This window comes from Pollicipes pollicipes, unplaced genomic scaffold (genome assembly GCF_011947565.3).
Source record: "Pollicipes pollicipes isolate AB1234 unplaced genomic scaffold, Ppol_2.1 Scaffold_4002;HRSCAF=4701_pilon_pilon_pilon, whole genome shotgun sequence".
In the NCBI taxonomy this organism is placed as follows: domain Eukaryota; kingdom Metazoa; phylum Arthropoda; class Thecostraca; order Pollicipedomorpha; family Pollicipedidae; genus Pollicipes; species Pollicipes pollicipes.
Genome location: NW_023596420.1, coordinates 17,126,303 through 17,148,447, shown reverse-complemented (window position 1 = coordinate 17,148,447; position 22,145 = coordinate 17,126,303). Strand labels below are relative to the sequence as shown.

The following is a 22,145-nucleotide window of genomic DNA, read 5'->3' as shown; positions in this document are numbered from 1 at the left end:
GTGGCCGGTAGTCTGTGACACGGTGGACGGTGGCTGGCAGTCTATGCCATTGTGTGCTGTGGCTGGGAGTATGCGTAATGGTGTACCGTAGCAGGGAGTCTGTGTTACGGTGGACTGCAGCTTGGAGTCTATGTCATGGTGCATTGGTGGGAGTCTGTGCTGTGGTGAATTCATCGGCAATGTAAGTCGTTGTAAATTGATGGTATGTCGGTGTTGCTGTGGGCAGATGGTAAGTCTGTATCGCCGTGTATGGATGAAAACTCTACGTCGCGTTGGAGTGTGATAGGGGTGTATTGGTTGCAGCGGTCTGGCAGCCACCCTTATGGTACGTCGTGGCCTGGTACTGAGAAGTATCCCCACGTTTTAAAACCTGGACTGTCTTTCTATATCCGTTCGGATGGATAGGAGAGCGTACTAGGGTTCCTGCCCTTGCCTCTAGAGGAGTTGATCGGAAGAGTTGATTTGCACGCGATGTGGGATGTCAAGCTGCTCTGTGTGGTTTGCCGCAACCCTTGCAGATAGCCGCTACCACACAGTGGGCGGCACAATGGCTGCGCTCTTTGTTCTCGCGGTGATGGTCATCAGCATCGGTTTGGTGCATTATCTGTACCTTTGCCGCTCCTACATGACCTTAATATTGACTGCTGGCATTCTCGCTAATCACGACTGACCAGTGCTATTTCTTTGCTTACCTCCGTTCGGACATGTTTGTTAACCGACGTCGCAAAGCCAGTGCGTGTTATTCAACGGTAGTAGTTTGCATGCCATGCTCCATGTCCGTTAAGTTGGCATCGTATTAGTATTTGAATACAGCGTCGACTTCAGATTTATAACAGCAGTCCCCTCAGCCCTGACCCACTCAGTTATTTACGAATCTCCTGTCCTCTTTTCTCTTAATCCCTTAGCTTGACCTCTACAGGCCAGTGAAAGGTCAAAAGTTGGTTACCCTGGCATTGCTTTGTTTACCGAATAAAGCCAATGAAATGGGTATCATATTGATACTCGTGATGTCTGCTTTTCATGCCTGCAGGGACGTTCTTAAAAGGTAACGTCAAGGTCACATAAAATGGTATACTCCGGTATTTCTTCCCACCTAAAGAAAGTGCAACAGAAAAGGTGTCATATTGATGCTCGTGATGTCCTCTTTCGTCAGATCTGCAAAAACTTCCTTTCACGGTACAAATCAAGTCCACACAAAGTACGGTAAGCTACGATTTATTCCTTATTAGAGAAATCCGATACAAGAGGTTCAGGTGGACTCGTACTCGTTGTGCCCGCTTTCGTTACACCAACCAAACCCAGTTCACAAGGCCTAAGGTCAGGGTGACGCAAAACGCGGTACCATGACAATCTAATCAAGGCCAGAGTTTAAGGTCACACAGAAAAAAGCACCTTAGCCTTGTTCGCTCATTCAAGAGAATAAAACGGGTATGAAATTGATGCTTTTGATTTCTGCTTTTCCCACACAAGCAAAAAGCATCTTTCAAACTCAAAGGTCAAGGTCACAAAAACATTGTGCCATGGAATACATTCATTTACCAAAGATATGCAACGCTAATCGTATCATATCGATGTTCGTGATGCCTGCTTTCGTTGCATTTGACAAAGTGACTAGGTGAAAATTCAAGGTTGCGCAAAACACAGTGCCCTGGAATTTAATCTTTTGCTTAAGATATGCTACAAAATATGTGTCAAGTAGGTGCTCGTAATGTCCATTTTCGTCATGCCTAGCAAGAGTACCTTTCAAGGCCAGATGTGAAGCCCACAAAAACGCGGTACCCTGACTTTCATTTCTTTACCAAAGAAATGCAACAAAAGTGGTGCTTTATTGATGCCCGTGATGTCGTGCTTTACAGGAAGGAAGTCGTGTTTTATTTCGTCAAGGTTGAAAACATTTACTATTTTATTCAACGGTTAAGAACATTCAAAATGTAGTGTCATGAAAATGCTCGTTTACTGAATAAATACCAACAATAGGGTATCATATAAATGCTCAGGATGTTCGCTTTCGCCACACCTGAAGAACTAAGTTCATATGTTAACGTCACACAAAACACGGTGGTCTAGCATTTTTTGTGCACTTAAGAAATGCAACAAAATGCTAATTTATTGATTTTGGTAATATTCAGTGTCGTTAAATTGGGAAAAGCTAGTATCACGGTCAGAGATCAGGGTCACGTGCGCCGCAGTACCCTGCCACACATTTCTTTAGTAAATAAATGCAGCAAAAGTCGTGTTTTATTGCTGCTCGTTATGTCTGTTTTTGTCATGTATGGAAAAACTAACTTAGGGTCAAAGGTCAGGGTCACAAAATGCGGTGCCGAGTTAGTTTTTCAAGTTTGACGGAAACAAACATCACAACCATCAATATGACGTGACGTTTTGGAATTTCTTCAGTGCATGAAAAATGCAAGAGTATTGCGCTCTGCGCGGCTTTGACCTTTAACCTTGTTTGTTGGTTGTCGCGAGTGTGACGAAAGTGGACATCACGAGCACCACTATCACGTCCACTATACTGTGTGACCTTGGCCCTTCACCCTGAGCTATTTTTCATGTGGAACGAATTTGGACGCCAAGGCGTCTTTACGATGCCCATTTTGCTGTGTTTCTGCGTTAAACGAGCACGCGAAAGCGCCGCCCACCACTTGACCTTGACCTTCGGCCTTAAGGGTAAATTTGTCATGTGGGACGCAAGCAGGCATCGTGAGCTTCAATGTCACTTGGTTTTTGCTGCATATCGTTAATGAAGGAATAAATTCCGGATTACCCGGTTTGGTGTGAGCTTGACCTTTAATTTTGATGCATAGTTTTCGCTTGTGTGAGGATATTAGGCGTCATGAGCGTCAGCATCATACTCGTCTAATTGTGTTTCCTGGGTGAGTGAATAACTGCTAAATTACTACTTGTGTGACCTCGACCTTTGACCTAGACGTTTCTAGGTGTGACGAAAGTGGGCATAACGAGCATTACTATTATGCACCTATTGCATCTTTTTTAGTTAGCTAATAAATGTCAGGGTACCGCGTTTTTTGTAATCTATGGAATCTTTACCTTTGACCCTGAGAGTCAGTTTTGGCAGATGTGACGAAAGCAAATATGATGAACATTATTTGCCACCTCTTTTGTTGTCTTTCTTTGGTAAAACAATAGATGTTAGAGTACCGCCCTTTGTGTGACCTTGATCTTTGACCATGAAAGCTAGTTTTTCGCAAATGTGACGAAAGAGGACAGCATGGGCATCAATATCACACCATTTTGTTGCATCTTCTCATGAACAAAGGTAGGTCAGGGTACCCATTTCATGTGTACTTGACGTCTGACCTCGAGAGTGAGCTTCTGCTGGCGTAACGAAGGTGGGCATCATAAAAATGACTGCAATATCCATTTCATTGGATTTCATCGTTAACGAAGAAATGCTAGGGTATACAAGTTTTGACATTTCAGTGACCTACAGAGGTCAAACCAAGTGACTAAGGGAAACGAGGATTGCAGATTCGTGAATCACTCAGAGGGTTTGACTTGGGGGACTCCTGTTAGAAATCTGGACTCGATAATGAACATGAATACGAATGCAACGCTAACTTGACGGACATCCACACTCCGCCGGTGTTACGGAGTTTCGGTGTGGGCGACTCTGCGAGCCGTCTGTCTCAGCATCTGGTGTCGGTCTAGCCTGCTTCTGTCTCGTTGATTAGTGCACGCGCGGCTGTATTGAGCCGCCGCCAGAAGACGCCATCATGTAACACGTCCGCTCCGGCCACGTGAGACAGCGCGTGCTGGCCCAACAGAAATGTCACGTGACCTAGCACGGGACAGTGAGATCGAATTACGTGAATTTGCCTGAATTTGTGTTCGAAATGTTCGCGATCAAATGCGTGGTTTCAACAACAGCTTATTTAAACATCCCGGTGCGTTAGCTGTGTCGTTTTCTTCGCTTTAGCAAACCGACATTCTTTGGTTCTGGGAAGCAGGACATGGACATCTGATTGCACTATGCACTCGGTACAACGAACACTGGTCTATCTAGGGGCCACCCGTGGATAACTGAGTTATCAGGGCAATAAAGTAATAAATGTCCCAAAGCCGTGGGCCGCGGACAAAACGGGCATTACTCAGCGTCCGTCAGCCTGCGGTACCGAGTGCTTACAGCTTCCACAGCGGCGTGCGGCCAGATCCGCAACGACTTGTCAAAATCGCACGTCCAACGGCTGCGCGGGCGCGGCTCCTGCGCTTACGAGCCGGCCGACTGTGTCACGTTCGGCCCGGGATGGCGCGACCCTATGCCGCGCCCGAGAGCGGCGGCGGCCGTTTGGCGCGCCACCCGTCGCCTCCGAACTGACTGCCGGCGCGAGCTGCCGGCTGGGAGGTGATAGCGGGGGAGGGGGGGGGGGGGGGGGGGGGGCTGACGCCGAGCCGCGGCAGTGCAGCCCGCGCCCAGCTGCCATCCGGACCGAGTGTTGGCCAACCTCCAGCCATGGAAGAGCTACCGCCCACAGATGCAGTCGGTAGGCGCATTGTCTTCCCACGTGCGGGGTCCACTTGTGCGAGGTCTCATCGCGGGGGGTCCTCTCGTGTGGGGTCCACGCATAGGGGTTCCCTCGCCGAGAGCGTCTGTTCGCTGCAGCCCGACCCTTTTCCAACCCTGATGCGGAAATCTTGTTCAGCTGACGCTGATGCTTCTGACCGTGCCGTGATACAGCTGAATGTGAGAGCTCAGCTCTCCAACGCTTGTCATTTTGTTCTTTGTGCTAAGTTTTGACTCGTGTTTGTGTAAACCCTGTCAGCCATGCACGTGCGTTAGCGTGCTTTTTGTGAGTGTGCTTTCTTTTGAATGTCCTGTGCATGGACATTCATGTCCTGGACTGTCCATGTCCTGGACAAACACCATCTGTTAGCGGTTGGTCCAATGTGAGCTGGACGCCCCAGGGATTTGATTCGGGATGCTTTGGAAGTGCATGCATGCGCTGTTCATCAGCTTCATAATCAATCGTTAGATCCGCGTTTTTTCGCTACCCTAATGTCTTGTATTATAGGTATATTAGTGTGAGCTCGTTCCCAATGACTTCCCAATTACAAAATTAGCATTTTCGTACGCTAGTGCCCAGTGCAATGTGAAGCCAAGGTGAATCGTACCGAGCATTTTCTATGGCTCATCTCATATCAGATGTGAAGCCCCGCCCGCATTCAGCCTACACGTTAGGAGGAGCATGGCACCGGACGTTAATCATCCTCCTCTGGCCGGTTCTCTAGGAACGCGAGGCAGTGGATGAATGGATTCATTTCTGCCGGCTCGCATTTCCGGCCATTCATCAGGTCTCGCATTGGGCGAGTGATGACTCCTGGTGTTGGACGCTTTTGGTCATATGTACCACGCCCAGCTGACTGCAGTAGTTCATTCGATCCAAGGAAATTTCTGAAGATCTTTCACTAAGAGAACGATTTGATATATGGGCTTAATCACGATTGAAACCGTGACTTAAGATTATAAACGGAGTCAGAAGCCCTGCTACTAGTGTTTGGAACGCTTAACATCAGGCTAAATGTGTATCCGCTCCTCAATAGGGAAGACCTTCGTACACCCAGAATAATCTGGGGTCGTTGCTGAGTCCTCTGTACGCCCAGGGCTTGAGATCTTGAACGGCTAGCACAGGGCTGTGGTTTTCTATTCAGTTCGGGGCGCAGGGGGGGGGGGACGGTCTCTAACTTTGATAATATGCTGGGCCACATATGACAATAACACTGCTTTCGGGGTGTTTTGTGATCAGGTTTAGCCATTTTCCCATTCAGACCAACTTATTCTGCGAAATTTCTCCCTCAGGCCTGAATATTCAGCTTATAGCGAAACGAGCTGATCGAAAAGGGTCAAAGGATAAGCTGTTAAGAGTGGGATGATAGATGTACCGTGTTGTCTCAGTGACGTTCTGGCAAGAAACTTTCCGCATTGAAAACGTTCTAAAATCTATTGTTCGGTTCGCTTCCCTTCAAACTCGATGCGCCAAGATGCACTTCCATGAAACATGTTATCGTTGCCATAACTAGAAGCGCCCTCTGACCCGTACCTGTTGCGTCAGACCAAGAGGAGATGAAGCACAGCTTCAAGGTCCTGCTATCTATGAAGAAGGAGCCCGGCGGACAGCCACTGTTCTATAAAACGGACGGACAGCGCTTCAAGCGCGAGAAGACCATCAAACTCAACAGCAAGTGCCAGTATAGGATGGACCTTTCCTTTACTCCACCCAGAGGCGTTGAGTGAGTACATACCTGCTGCAGTTCTGTAAGCTCCACGTTGCTGGTGTTCGGCTGGGTGTGTTTGTCAGCTTGCATTGGGAATGTCTGTCTAGACCATCATAGACTAGCAACCGGGCGTGTCCCTAAATGCTTGCGGGGAGCCTGAGCACCCTCCTCCCCCAATGCTGACTTGAGCTCCCTCAGTGACCCTCCGAGCCCTCCCAATGCATATGAGTAAAAATGGAATACTGGGCCAATGAAACACAGCAAGTGTTTGGACTGTTGTTACACTAGGTGTCTAAACGCATGGCATGGTAATGCCATTGTTATCTAGTGTCATTATCATTATCACATTGGTTTCAAATGGGAAGTCATTCCTCGACATCAAAACAATTTTGGAACCGGTCATTTCCTTCTTTGTTTAAATTTTTACGTCAGGTACGTCTCAAATCGGCGGCCGCAATCTGGCGAGAAATAATAATTTAGAGGAAGGTTAGGTCAACTTTATTAGATCGGTCCCCAAACCGATTTTAGAAAGCGATACCCCTGTTAGCAACAACTGCAGGTAAACGCCTTATGACACCCCTGCTAGCAACAACTGCAGGTAAACGCCCTGTGACACCCCTGTGAGCAGCAACTGCAGGTAAACGCCTTGTGACGCCCCTGTTAGCAACAACTGCGGGTAATCGCCTTGTGACACTCCTGTTAGCAACAGCTGCAGGTAAACGCCTTGTGACACTCCTGCGAGCAACAACTGCAGGTAAACGCCCTGGGAAGCGCCTGTTAGCAACAACTACAGGTAAACGCCTTGTGACACTGCTATTAGCAACAACTGCAGGTAAGCGCCTTGTGACACTCCTGCTAGCAACAACTGCAGGTAAACGCCTTGCGACACTCCTGCTAGCAACAACTGCAGGTAGACGCCTTGTGCGACGCGCGACGAATGGGCTGATATGAGACGTGACAGTATATGTGGCAGGGGTTATGAAGATGATGCCAAGAACTAAGTGAATAAACGCAGACGTCTTCTGATATTGACACTGACAGCTTTCGTCGATGCGAGAGAAGGGCTGCTCAGTCTGCCTGTCATCCGAATTTATCAGGCTGAGGTCCACTGATGCAATACTGTTGCCAGCCCGTAATGACAAGAACTATACCCAAAAACTGACTGGCCAGGCTGACCGGTCTGGCTGACGGCTTCAGTCGGACTTTACAGTTTTAAGGCAGGACATCGACAAATGCGCATTTATTATAGCTTTTGCTATAGTATTGGAAAAACGCAGATGTTTTGCGTGGATATTGGTGACGGTTAGTAGAGTGGGCACCTGTATCGTTTTGACGACTAAGCGTACCCTTGTTTTTGACATAGTGTGTGATATCCGATATAGATTTCCAAAAAAGGCGACGCTGACCGATTCTCGGTCGATTACCGGCGAACGAATAGATCTGTGGAGCCAGTTTTAGATCCGTGCGCAAACTGCGGCTGATACACTCAGCTACACCGTGCAGTCGGTTTCACGTTTTCATCTGGTCTGGGTGCTGAGATCCCACGTCAATCGCTAAAAACGCCCAAAACAGGGATTTAGGTTTGCGCACGAGACCGCGTGACCGTCTGCACACATCGACTCATGCTTTTATCAATACGGTTATCTTGTTCCTCCCTTCAGGATCTGTTTGTCCCGTCTCGCTGCGAAACCGAATCGTCAAGACATGGACGCGGCTTTGACCGGTGTTTTTCAGCCTTTTCGAAATTTTAAGATACCACTTTTTCATGTTGATCCAGCAAGGGGGTGAAGTCGCGGCGATAATACGATTTTGCCGCAGAAACTCGCCAGATTAGACAATCTGTTGCAAATGCCCAGCGATTTGCATTACGCGATTTTTGAGGATTTGGGCTTGCTGCTTAAAACTGCATGAAACTGTATGTAAATATATGTTTAAGAAAGCGCCACGACCAAGAATTTGGAGTAGAAAATCGTCACATATTTTGATTAAGACCTACACATTGTTGGTGCCGTATCACAGAGCATTTTTGGATTAGTTGCACGGAAAGGCCCACGCATACATTTTACATTTTACACGGCAGAGGTTTTACGTTCTCAGCATCCTTTCGGGACCATCCTTACCACGCATTGACAGCAGTCAGGATCATCTTGATCACGCACTAACAGCAGTCAGTACCATCTTGATCACCCACTAACAGCAGTCAGGACCGTCTTGACAGTAGTCAGGAGGCTTTCGCGGCATGTGCGCAGCGGGCCTATCAAGCCTCCTTGGGTCCGGTGGCCAGAGGACAGCTGCACTGGCCCAGAGTGAGGCCGCGCCCTCGGGCTGGATCACTGCACCGAGGGATCTATTTAAAGCCATACCATGCACGTGAGCATACGGCCGCGAGCGCTAGCTCGCACTGCGTTAATCCCGCGGCAGGACGATCACTGCCCGGTCCTTGCCACCCCCTGGGTAGGAGTCGTCCGAGAAAAAGGCTGCTGTGGTTGGGCTTGAACCGAACACCTCCCTCCTGCATTGGAATGGGCACCATGTAACCACGCCGCCCAGGTGATCATTCAGGTAAGATTCGCTGGGCCTGTGGCTTCGCTCGTAATCATCAGGCAGGTGTAGGTGGACGCGTCTGCTTTCCAGGCCGGGATGACCTGCACCCGTAAGTACGTTTAGAAGAGTATGCTATATAATCGTTACCGGACGCACGATACAATGTCCAGAGTAGTGTAAGAATACATCAACAACTACGAGCATATTTTAGCGACCGAGCCTCAGTCTACAAAAGGTCGGTGACCGAAGGGGACAGCTAGTGACCCAGTGGCCGGGGTCGGGTCCAGCCGCGCCAGTCTAGCGCTCGCCGCCGACTGGTGGATGCAGATACCAGCGCGCCTTGCGGGGAATGGGCGCAGGCTGCCAGGTATGATACGGAGGCCTCACAAAAAGGAGAACGGAGTTGATTTGCCACCAAGTGCACGATGGACACTTCAGTGTGGTAATGACAAGCAGTTCGGACTGTTCACTTGTAATATACTTCCATCACCTCACAATAAGGTAATAGGCGATGCAATTTTGGAAGCGTTTGACATTTTTGCCACAGCACGCAAAACACGTCGTCCGGCGCAGTCCATATCTATCACAAGTGTTCCCTTACGACATATTAAGCAGGCTACAGATGCGCGTTGTAATACAGCATGTCCACGGCACTAATAACCTATGATGCTTCTGCGGGCATAAATTATCTTCCCATGCAATCCGTTGCCACTTCATGTAAATTTGGGCGCTGGAGCATTTAACCCGTCTCGTTTTCTGTTGGTTTCTTTTCAGCAGTTTTCGGTTGTTCTTCAGGTGCTGAGGTCGACTCCAGTCCCTCTTTTTTCGGCTCCATCTGATCATTCCCGGTGTCGTTGCCTTCAGGTGGCTTAGCATCTGCAAGCCACGTCTTCATCATTTCCTTCCTTGCTGCTTCCTTTTCCTCCACTTTGCTTTTTTGCAGCTCCTCCCATTCCACTAGGTTTGTTTGCGGATTGTTTTTAAACAGATACTCGGCCAGAAAATCTACAGGATCTTCTGGTTTCACCTTAGCGCACTCTAAAAGACCTTGAGTCAACGTTGGTATCACGTGCTTCATCAAGTAATTTCTGAGAGGCAAAGACCGTGCCTCTAGCGCTTCCAGCTCTTGTAGCTTCACTTCCGTGATTTTCTCCATCCAGATCATTTGCTCTCTTCTTCGGTTGTCCATTTCCTCCCGTGTGCATCGGTCCGTCTCTTCCCGCTGTCGTGCTTCTCTCGCTGTCCTTTCCTCCTCTTGGCGTTGATGTTCTTCCTCCGCCTCTTCCTTCGTCAGCCCATAGTTTCTGGCCGGCCCCAGTTTCTTAGAGATCATCTGGAATTCCTCTTCCAGTTCAGGGCTGGTATCGTCGGATATGTTTATTTCCAATGGGTGCACTTCCAATTCGTCGAAGAAGTTCAGCACGCTGACGTCCTCTTTGTTGTTGTTTCTGTACTCAGTCAGCCTCCTCAGCACACCGTCCTCCGTCCAGTGGGTGCCCTGCACAACCTCCTCCGGGAGATTCATTGCCCGCTCACATAAAAACTCATCGGTTCCGTTCAGTGCGATCACAAGCTCTGGCATCGTCGCACGATTATATTGGGGTTCGTCTTCCTCACCAATGTCATCTGCTTCCTCATCCGCCCCAAATAATCCCTCTGCCTGTTCCGTTATTTTGGGATATCCGTCCAGTACAAATCCTTGGTTCTGACAAGGCTTGGACCTAATCCGATCCTCAACGAATTGCAGCACTGTGGCTTCATCCAATCGACCATTTTTGTTAGCTTCTCTTTGATCTTTGATATCCTGCAGTAATTCCTGGGCCTCTTCGGGGGTCATCTTATCTTCGTCTTCTTCCTCCTCCTCTACTTCTTCCTCGAAGTCTTCAGGCTCCTGTTCTTCTCCTTCTTCTTCCTCTTGCTGCTCCGAGCCAGCTTCTTCGTTGCTCTGCTTCTCTTCGGGGAGCGTGACGGGTGGGTCGTCTGGGATCGGCGGGTGCGCGATCTCCTCCAGATCCTTGATTGCTTTCTCTATTATTTCATCCACGCGCAGGTGGTGAAGCTTGTACGCCTTGCTCAGCTTTTGTGCCAGAAAGGTTTTCCCAGATACAGGGGGTCCCAAGATGCATATGCGCATAGGCTGTAGTTTTCTCTCCGCTTTGTATTCTTTGACCACACTGAGAATGCCCTCTACGAAACCTTCTTCAGACCTTCTCTCTTCGATGTCGTCAGCAAAAACGATACCCTCCATTTTAAGGTCACTCGTGATCAGATCAGCATGCAGAAGGGTCATATCCGTGAGGAAAATGTCCTCTTTGTCCGCTCTTTTTACTTGGCCCGTTGAAAGTTCCATGCTGATAGCCTTCACTATCTCGCGCTGTGTATTTGACAGCCCGTCCACGGCCAAAATGTAGCGCGATGGCGGGCGTTTCTCGTATGTGTACTGGACCAGTTGAGCAAGGTCCAGAACGTGAATGGTTGGTATAACGTTATTACCACGACCGTACACAGTAAGCTCTTTTTCATTGTGCCAGGCTTGCTTCATCCAGGAGTGGAAAATATCTTCTCCCTTTCCAAATGTTGCTCCAGCAGCTATCACGTATGTCTTAAATTTCTTCTTGTTGGTTTTTCCCGACGCAAAAGTTGTCTTTTCGCATTTAAGATGCTCTTGAAAATGGGGATGAGCTCGACGTCTTCGGTAATCTTCTTCAGTGAATGGAGTGTCTGGGTCATCTGGATCTACGGGCTTGGTCTTTGCCCATGTCATTACGGTTGATATCAAAATGAATGTTTTCCTCTTAGGCCACAGTTCCAGCCGGTCGTGTAGCGTTTCCACTGCCCATGTCGCTTCGTCGATCATGTCCTGTCCTCCAACTGTGATGTCGTAAATTATTACTTCACATAGCTCCATACAAGCCAACAAAGTATCTCGATCGGTGGCCTGGGAGGAGGTCAGAACGGTTTCAGAGTCACTTATACCACTGTCTTTTTGCTCTCTCTGCACACCGTGAATTTTCGTAGAAGACGGTTTTTCCTCCTCCACCTTATCTTCCTCTTCAAGCTCCTCCTCTTCTTCGGGACTTACCGCTTGTATTTGTCCGGAGAAGATTTCAGCTAAGTTTCTACCAATGTACGAATCTAGCGCACTGATAAAGACGTGGGTGTCTTCCGCTGGTATTGGCGTCTCCTCTTCGGCTTCAGACATATCCGATTTTTAAGCTGTGCTGTGTTTTCTTATTCCTTAAGCTGCTAATATGTGACCTTTTTATCAGCGGCAGTCCATGCTGCTCCAGTTTATCAGGACACTATTAGAATACGCCAATTAAAGTCGGATTGGCGTCTGCATTACGTGGAGCAAAACTGTCATGCTTTGATCGTTTTGACCGAAACTTGGCGCACTCGACTGATGCAGCGGAATTTATTTGCAGCAGGCTTGGTGGTGGACGAAGCTAGCGAAGTGTTGTCATGGCAACATTCTATCATGGTCCCTCCGCTCAGAGAATGAGCTGTATTTAACACGCGCGTCAGAATGTCGCTTATTGATTTCACCGTGATTTTCACCCTGACTTTATCAAGCGTTTAAGTATAACGGCACTTACGGCATACATGTCATTGTCCTGTACCATCCGCAGTTGCAGTAGAACTTACTATGTTATGTGCATGGCTCATGCAGTTTCTTGCATAGGGGATTTTGCAACACACACAACACACACACACACACACACACACACACACACACACACACACACACACACACACACACACACACACACACACACACACACACACACACACACACACACACACACACACACACACACACACACACACACACACACACACACACACCACACACACACCACACGCACACGCACACGCACACGCACACGCACACGCACACGCACACGCACACGCACACACGCACACGCACACGCACACGCGCGCACGCACGCACGCACGCACACACGCACGTGTGTACCATTGTTGTATATATACAACGATTGCACCATTGTTGTATATATAAAACAATGGTGCACACGATATTGTATACATACAACAATGGTATGTTGTTGGGACTATCTCTCAGTCTTATAACAGATAGCCCCAACATGGGACTATTGTTCAGTCTTCTAAGAGATAGTCCCAACATACCCTCATCTCGATACCACACGAATGCGGAAACTAGTCCCTATCTCATTTGACAACGTTCCATCGCTTTCACGAAGGCATCTCCTTTTGAGGAAACGGGGTCATTGGTTGAGAATGGGTTGGAAAAGGGAGAAGAAAAGTTGAGGATGGAGGATGTCGATAAAGCCAAGTTAAGCTTTCATTTTCTGGTATCCACTAGGCACTAACCGTACATGGACTTGCAAAATGCAGTACCTGATCGAAACATCTGGTATCACAACACTAAAGGAAATGTTCCACATTTGAAGATATTGAAGCAAGCATCGTATATTATGAGTTAAGCTCACTTATAACTGATGGTATGCTTTTAGATAAAAAAACCTACTCCAGACAACAACATTTCTCCAGTTAGTTGTCTACTTCTCTATTCTATATTTCTCTTTTTAGTACATTGCTCCCTAATAGGTCATTGCTTGATTGCGCCATCGAACGTCATATGACAGCACTCACGTGTAGCTCCTCAGTCTCCGGAGCGATGACAGTGGCGGCGCTGGTGTTATACTGAACAAAACATTGTTAGGTGATCGTATTTTGGCCCTTTATCGTGGTGCTCTTGCATATTCATCAGTGAGTTAAGGTACTTACTTGTATTCACAGGTTTGGTTATGCTGCTATTTTTATAGCATTCGGTTGCAAGCCTTGTTTCCATAATATCCAGGAAGAATGTACAACATAGTGTATTATGTAGCACAAAACGTAACTGAAACATTAATCATGCACCTAGATACATGAAAACGCACGTGTTATATGGGGAACCTGAGGATTACAAGCCTGCAGTGCAGCTTAGACACTTCATATCTGCGTGCGACGGTTTACAGAAAAACCTGGTGTCATTTAGACAAAGCACTCGATGAGCTTTTGAGGTTTGTTTCCACTTATCTGTGGGACACGAGAGATTTTTAAAACGGCTTCCAATCATTTACAGGCGGAAAGGGTGCCAGAGGGCGGTATTTTCTTCAGTGTAGATGTGGTCAATTGATATGGCAGTGTACCAGTCAATGAGGCCGAAGTAGACCAAGGTAGACTAGGTAGACAAACATTTCCATGATATTGATGCTTTCTGTTTATCAAAAAATATATCTGCGGTCTGTTGGAACAGTATCTCCAGGATATGTTTTATCGTTAGGAGATGACTGCTATCGACAGAAATTGGACACAACAATGAGGAACCCGTGGGCTCCTCTGGCGATATTATTTTTAGGCCAATTGGAAACGAAAGCCCTGGCCGCCAGCCCATTTCAACCAGCTTTCTCAGCTAGATACATCGATGATCATGCTGGAGTGTAGACGCCTGAACAGAGACCAGAGACTTACACTGGCCTTTACGATGGAGCATGCAAGGGACGGAAAGAGCGTCCGATATTTGGATACACTATTTGCAATAGAAAGGAGAAACAACTGCACAACGTTTAAAATGGAGCTCTTTATCAAGCACAATATAATTCGAAATATGCTTTACGGGGCTCTGAATAACTCAAGTAGTGAAAAAGAAAGAAAGAGCATAATAAGGTGCATTTTTCTGCTGGGCGGTGGATATTCTTCACGACTTTAACATAGAATGTTTGAAGAGGTAAAACAACCTAGAGCACGGCGGGGATGGGTGGTAAGAGGCAGGAGCACGCCCCGTCCGACAACGGATCCTCAATACTACCTCACTTAGATGAACACTTGCTTTGGAAAATCAAACATATCGCTACAAAATCCAAAATGTGCGTACGCATAGCTTGGAAGAACGTCAATAAGCTTAAAAGAGACCTGGTGAAATCTACCATCTTGAAGCCTAAGCTTTCAGAGAACAATGGGTGACTTATGCAAGTCTGGGCTTCAAAGGGTGTGCGCGCGAAAAAGGTGGTTTGCGAAATTGAGCGCAAACTGTATAAAGAAACGTGGAACGGACATAGCCTATGTCGGGTAGTCCGCGCGCCCTATTCGTTTGAAATATGATAAGCACCTACGAGACGCTAAATACAAAACAGAGAATACGTCTTTCAGCAACCTTTTTTAATCTAGAGATACTCGAACCCTTTACCCACTTTAGAGCTTAAGGACATCTGCAGAGTACAGGACCATCCAGACAGGAAAAAAGTGAATCTATTCTGATAAGAAGTCGGCGACCAGACCTTAACGCACAGGGCTCATCATGTCCGATTATGCGAATGTGATTAGGGCTTTGATGTCTGATATGCCCTAGCTTAAAACTGTTTGCATTTATGAGTGATCCCAGAGGCGTGATGCGTGATGCCTATTAAATTGAAATCGCTCGCATGTATAAGTGATGCGTGTTGCGCCACGCTTGCTTACTTAATATCGCTTGCATGTGTGAATGGTGTGTGATGTGTGATGCTTGTTTAGTTGAATTTGTTTGCATGAACACGTATATTTCGTGTATTCTTATTCTTAGTTGCATATACACCTTACCAAAGTAATGGCTGGCAGCTGCGCCTTGTCGGGTCCTCGGAATGTTGGTTACCTGCAAAAACTATGTTTGCTGTTTCCCAAAAAGAGCTGAAAATCGAGCAGGACCGGCAGGCAACTTTGGATTTACTTCCGGTATTCCTTTCAATAAAGTGTATCTCTCCATTCCCCTTGTTATTCTTCGTGGAATAAGGTTATTATTACTGTCTTTTTTATATCCCGGTGAATTGGTAATGAATACCGAGTGCGTACGAATTCAGGTGAATCGGTAATAAAGGCGTCTATCTCTGCATTGTCCGGGCTGTTCTGTGAGGAATAAGGTTATTAGTGCTGTCTTATTCATATTTCGGTGAATCGGTAATGAATGCCGAACCCGTGAACTCATCAACCCGTAACCCGTAACCCGTAATCCGTACACGCACCGAACTCGTAAGGAATATCAAACCGGTGGATCGGTAAGGTTACCGGCAAATGACGGACGACCGGTGCCCCTCCATTCTATGCGCTGTTACAGGCGTTCTACACCAACCGTAGAGCTCTACATAATTTGGATGCTTTAAAACAATATTTACAAATTTGTCGTGAGCCAGCTACCCTGGTGCGTGTAATGCACAGAAGATGATTCCAAGGTATTGGAGCCAATCCCTGCCAGAACCTGTAATGGCTGACAGTTTTTCAATGCTTCGCACTGAACAAACGTCGCATAACCGTAGCAACGTTTAGGAAAACTGGCAATACCTGATGATTTTTAATTCAATTCCTTCCCTGCAGCAACAGAGGATTAATGTTCAACATTCTGTAAAAGTTGTGTGCCATGACCCCCAGGCCCCTTATTTCCAAGCCCCTGAAAATAAGACATTGGCTGGCTGTGGTGCCTATACCATCTGCACCGAATGTTGGGTTACCCCAGCTAGGGGCGTCGCTGACGGCAGTCGTGTCTGGACGGCATGCTTCCGCCTTTGAACGCCAGTTTTTGTGTCTGCTCACTCGCCACCACTCCATGTTCACACGGAGGGAATGTGATTAACAGAATTCGTGCATCTTTGATAACAGTACAGATTGTCTCGAGCTGTAGCATACCGAAGGTTAGGTGGTTCTTTTTCACGACACACGTAAATCTTTCACTGCGTGCCCAGGTACAGCGCAATATTCCAAGAGGTAACGGTCCAAACGGCTGAAATGACCAGCACTTCTGGTGACGGAGAGGGCCTGAATCCGTCACGATAGTGGTTCTAGTTTGTTTGCCTTTACTGCAGCCAACGCATGCTCTCGATACGGCCTTTATTTTTCACTTGCGTTGCCTTTCTATTCAACTGCTTCAATACTCCAACACAAAGCAACCATTAATGCCGACCGTACATCACCGTTTTGGGATTGGGCATCGTTTAATATTGTTTATATCGTTCACATTTTTTAGTTGCGCCCTGTCTGTTTTCAAATCCTGTGCACATCCCTGATAGTGACTGATGTTCATTATCATTTATCTGGAGCCCCACTGCAGCCTGCCCCTCCACGCTGGCGTTTGGCGGGTGCCACTTCATGTTTGCTCAATCCAGGGCGTTGTCTAAAAAAGAAGCGATGATCTTTTTAGGCTGCACCGAATGCATGCAGAACCATTCTGGTGTCGACGTGAGTACTCTTCCAGTACGCGTGCGTGGGAAGTCGCACCACTGGCAGGGTCGCTGTTCTGGCGGTTTGATTGTTCCCTTGCCGAACCCCCAGCAGGCTCAACGCTAGATCCTTGCATGCCGTGAACTGAGCTGGCATGCCGTCTGGTGTCAGATGCGTGTTGTCCTCTGCACTTCCCGAACACGACTGCCGTCACGGCCGGAGCCGCGCACGGCGCACCAAATACGGCGCCTCGTTTCTCGTAAAAGGTTCTTGAGTCGGACGTGAAATACAAGCGCGTCTGTCAGGCTCTAGGCTTTTCGCCACTTCATTCGTCTACCTGACTACACTCTAATCGTACTACAAAATTAAAGGAAAACAGATTTCGGACGCCATTTGTGGAAAGCCCTTCCCTCCGGCATTGCCTGCAAACTTGCAAGTTCTGAAGAGGACACCCCCGCTGGTTGCAGGTCGCAATAAATACATTTTTTGTACTAAAGCAATATTAGAGTAACTCTTGATCGTGTGGGCACTGCATTTGTCAGCGTTGTAGCGAATGGTTGAGACTGTATGGTATGCAACACACGGACGTGTTGATATCGTGTCATTAAAAATGGTGTGTCATTTCAGAGCAGAGTAACTACAAATATCTACGATGTCCTGAAACGTTTGCCAACGGCTCTCCTTACACGTGCCATTCGCTTATACCTCTTCAAATCTACACAAGTTTTGGAGGCTTGCAATATTCTTAACCAGTGTTATGTCAGTGCGCGTAGTCTTCACGCGATCTATGAACGTCTGGTTATGAATCTGTATACCACTGCGTTCGATTTCGTAGCAAAGACCATGCTGCGGTGACTTGGGACACGGACGTTGGTTTGCGTGCCGGCAATCCGTTGGGAGTGAATGAGAGAAGTGACTGGACGGACGCCGCTCCAGATCGGTGAACTTCAACGGTGGCCTGTTGGAGGTGCGCGAAGTGACACGGGACAGCACTGCCTCGGCTTACTCCAGCTTCTTCCACACCCAGGACTTCGATCCCACTAAGAAGGGCCAGCGCAGGGAGGTGTGCGTCCTCATCACGGTAGGGATCGCTCCGGACTAACGCGCGAGATTCTGCCGATAAAAGACCCATGTAACCTTTCTTGGCACCGTCGCTCGAGCGATAGCGGCGGTTCGGGCGCGCCGTGCGCCGGCCGGGGCGGCTCCGTCTGACGCTGCCTGCTGCAGCGGTTCGGGCGCGCCTATCGGCGGGCCTTGAAGAGCCACTGGCAGCGGCCAACGCGCACTGGAGCGAAGCCGGTCGGCTTCCGCTATGCGGTATCAGGTGCGTCAGCTGCGCTTCATGCTTAAGCTCGCCGGACAGCGGACTTGGTGCTCTCGAAGATATGGTTTGATCAGGTTGTAAACCATTTTGAGCACAGGGCTAAGTTTTCAACGTTTGCAGGCACAGCATAGTTATATATTGACATTCGGATTCGTATTCATTTGCAAACGGTTTCGCTGAAAACTACCATGCAGCCAGGTCCAGGTCTGCGGTGTCCTATGGTGCCATTCTCTACCCAAGGGATAAGGAGTTGTAATGCTGCCGAAAAACATTTGTTGAAAACACACGGGGATAACCATGCGACCCGGTATTGGTGGATGTTCACGGTCGATCACCTTTTTTCAAAATGTTCAAAATTCAAGCCCCCCTTGGACCCCACGCATGAACCAGTTTCGGCTGTTGCCGGGCTTTGCTTGGTTTGACCTGCAAAGATCAGCACATTGGCACGAACTTGACCTAGTTTGACCCTTCTCGTGCTATTCTACTTATCCAACGCCACCGGACATCGGTAATGCGGACGTCCGCACAAACAGCGGACCACCTTCAGTCATCCTGGTACAGCTGGTACTGGTGGTACAAACTCTCATACTGGCACAGACTGATGTTGGTACTATGTTCATCCTTACGTTGCTCTCATACTGGTACATACTCATACTGGTACGGGCTCATCCTGGCGCTGTACTCATACTGGTACATACCCATACTGGTACTGTGTTCATCCTGGTGCTGTACCCATACTGGTGCATCATGACATTCGTGCGCATCTATTTACACTAAAAGGAAATCTTGGTGATGCCCGATCCCAAATGTCCGGGAAGAGAGAGGCTGACGTATATATCTCACATTTCCCGTAACATCCTACGGCACGCGGCAACAAGCGAGGAGTCCCAGAATGACCCCATGCACATGTAGTTTGGCACATAAAAAGTAATCATGTGTGCCACACGACTTCATGGACGCATCAAATGACTAGCACGCTAAAAAGCACGTCCAGTAAATCGCCGCGCGCCGCAGGCTGGAGGTGGGGCAGCACCTAGTTCCATCTGTCGTCGTGGGAATGTACGGTCGTCGTGACGAGGATGATTGGAGGCGACCGGGGGCTTACACGAACACCTGATTCACTCATAAAGCGGCGTTCACTAAGCCGAGCAGCACTGAGAGGGTCAGACTTGGTCATTTTGCTAACCTTCGGAAGTTAGGTTAGTCGATGCCCGGCGAAAAGCCGCCACTGGCTCATGTGTGAGGTCTGGGGATGGGGGGTGGGGCGGGGTGAGGGGGGGGGGGGGGAAGGAAAGAGATTGACAAAGCCGTCAACAAAGTCCATTACCCATATAAGTCCATCTATACAACGCACCCCCGCCCCCGCGTTTTTAACATGGTGTTCGATGAATCCAAGTCACGTCTGTTTTTTTGGCGATGTCTTGATATGCATTGCGTGCCCAGAGAGGAGAGTGCTGTCGTTTGATTCAGCAGACCAACATTAACCGCGCTGAAGTTCCCTGCGAAACTGTTTAACCCATGAATGCATTCCTGTGGTTTTCCCGGCTTTGTTTTATGGAGGTGCCGTTCAGGGACGATACGGACCCTATGACGATTGGAAGTCAATATTTGTCAGTTACGACATTCGAGTAGTTAGCGCCGTTAACATTCTTTGTGAGGCCATGCCAGGGGACTTATGTATTTGAGTGACTAATAACGTTCGTTCTTTGAAGAGTGCAGAGTAGTCCAATATCTAGTCGTTAATTACGCGTACGCTCTTCGAGACACAGCCCCGTGGTCGTAACGCAGTAAACAGGCTTGTGCGTCATTGTGGGTGGAGTCTGATGGACTCTGGCGCGCAGAGTGGACTGGAATCCGGGACAGCTCTGATTGCACTTAGGCGTAATGACTGCACTGAACATTTGACTGGTTTGGTCCTTTACCTTATGGCGGATTGGTGTAATCAATTTAAGTCCAGCATGTTGTTTAAATCAAGGATGGGCTGACTCAGATGTAAGAATCAAAGGCAACAAAGTGAGTTACACAATTTTTACAAGTTGCTCAGTGCATTAGCGAGGAGCATTATTCACATAGATGAGACATTAGTAATAGCCTTGTTCCTCGGAGAAAAACCAGGAGAATGGAGAAATAGCTGCGTTGATATTTCGGCGACATGCCTTTATCGAAACAAATAGCTGAAGCGAATTCAAAATTGCCCATTATAGGCAATTTTGATGCACTTTTGCCATCTGTTTCGATAAAAGCATGTTGCCTAAATATCAACGCATCCATTTCCCCATTCCCCTGGTTTTTCCCTCCGAGGAATATGACTATTACTTCTGTCTAACATAATCTGTTTTATTAGGGTGACAGTGTTCTGTATCTGATTGCCATGTTTCTTCCACGCTGTTAAATTTCAGAATCGTTTGGCCTCATGTATATAGACATGTATATATATATATATATATATATATATATATATATATATATATATATACTCACTCATCCAGTCTCTTTTAGGGACCCAAACTATGGAGAACCCCATCAATGGAGATAACGAGAACAAGTAGTTCCCTTCCCGAGTGGTACTGGTTCCGCTTGGGTTATAAAGGGCTCGCGCATGCTACGATATCAGCATATGCGTCACCGGCCGTCTTCTGTAATCATGCTATGCTCGAAAGCTAATCTGACTGAGTGCGCACCCCATGCACGAGTGGAATACTCTCGGCAAGTTCCACGCGATGCGTGAGCTGCGGGCGTGACGGAAAGGCGCTCCTCGAACGGCCGCCCGGCTGTCCGTCACCGGATCTCGCCGGCATGCCACGCCGCGCCGTGCTGACCTGGCCGTGCTGGCCGCGGCGCTTCACAGCTGAAGGATGCCGGCGACCTGCGCCTGACGATACAGCTGAAGTGTTACGACAAGGACAACGTGCAGCACAGCGAGTGGGGCTCTAACTTCCACTGCATCGAGTACCTCTGCGAGGAGCTGGCTGACCCGTCCGCCGTCGAAGTGGTGAAGGAGACCTTCCGATAAGGCCACGGTGTCATTAGACGGTGTACCGGTGCGCTGACTAGTAGTGGTGGTCTTCTCAGATTGGTGTGCTTGTTTTGTGTATTTGTGTCAATCAGTGTGCGATCGGTCGGTGGCGGCGACATGGTGACCAGCAGTGATGACGCTCGTCACTATGTGCTGCTTCAGATCGGTCGGTGATGGTGTCATGGCGACCAGTAGTGATGACGCTCGTCACTATGAGCTGCTTCAGATCGGTCGGTGATGGTGTCATGGTGACCAGCAGTGATGACGCTCGTCACTATGTGCTGCTTCAGATCGGTCGGTGATGGTGTCATGGTGACCAGCAGTGATGACGCTCGTCACTATGTGCTGCTTCAGATCGGTCGGTGATGGTGTCATGGTGACCAGCAGTGATGACGCTCGTCACTATGTGCTGCTTTACTAAGGCGTCGCCTGCCCTTAATAGCGCAAGTGTGAGATTGGTATGATGCCGATGGCGTTTGCAATCAGAAAGTCAGTGACGTGCAGAGCTTGCCACGCGGATGAACACAGTCCTCACGTAGCTTTGATAGCCTTTTGACTAGGTGCGCACCTTCTAACCCTAAAGCATATCTGCACTGAATCGCGCACGAAGCTCCGGTGGCTCAGTTGGTTAGGGCGCCTGCCTTCCGATCCACCCACCCGTGGCTGGGTGGGTTCGAGTCGCTTTAGGGCGCTCGCTATTTGCCCTTGACGGGTATGGCCTGCGGCCGGTGGCAGCGGTCGCGCTAAAGGTCAGTTGACGTCAGAGGGCAGGACGGACCGTGCCGAGCATTGCGGCACGTTAAGCTTTCGCCACTA

At 48.3% G+C, this 22,145-nt stretch overlaps 2 protein-coding genes across 3 annotated transcripts; one reads left to right on the top strand and one right to left on the bottom strand.

Annotated features, from left to right (window-relative positions):
* The first annotated feature begins 1,153 nt into the window (after positions 1-1,153).
* Positions 1,154-21,793, top strand: LOC119093978 (CB1 cannabinoid receptor-interacting protein 1). 2 transcript variants are annotated; one of them, XM_037217015.1, is made up of 4 exons: positions 1,154-1,203; positions 6,072-6,249; positions 17,926-18,070; positions 21,162-21,793. In XM_037217015.1, exons 2-4 carry the CDS (start codon positions 6,083-6,085, stop codon positions 21,324-21,326), a joined length of 477 nt encoding a protein of 158 aa, XP_037072910.1. In that variant the 5' UTR covers positions 1,154-1,203; positions 6,072-6,082; the 3' UTR covers positions 21,327-21,793. The 2 variants fall into 2 exon arrangements, with proteins under 2 accessions (XP_037072910.1, XP_037072909.1); XM_037217014.1 differs by lacking the exon at positions 1,154-1,203 and adding an exon at positions 4,434-4,505.
* On the bottom strand, positions 9,235-12,173 carry LOC119093977 (adenylate kinase 7). Its single transcript, XM_037217013.1, has one exon. The coding sequence runs from the start codon at positions 11,978-11,980 to the stop codon at positions 9,518-9,520; it is 2,463 nt and encodes an 820-aa protein (XP_037072908.1). The 5' UTR covers positions 11,981-12,173; the 3' UTR covers positions 9,235-9,517.
* Positions 21,794-22,145: the final 352 nt, after the last annotated feature.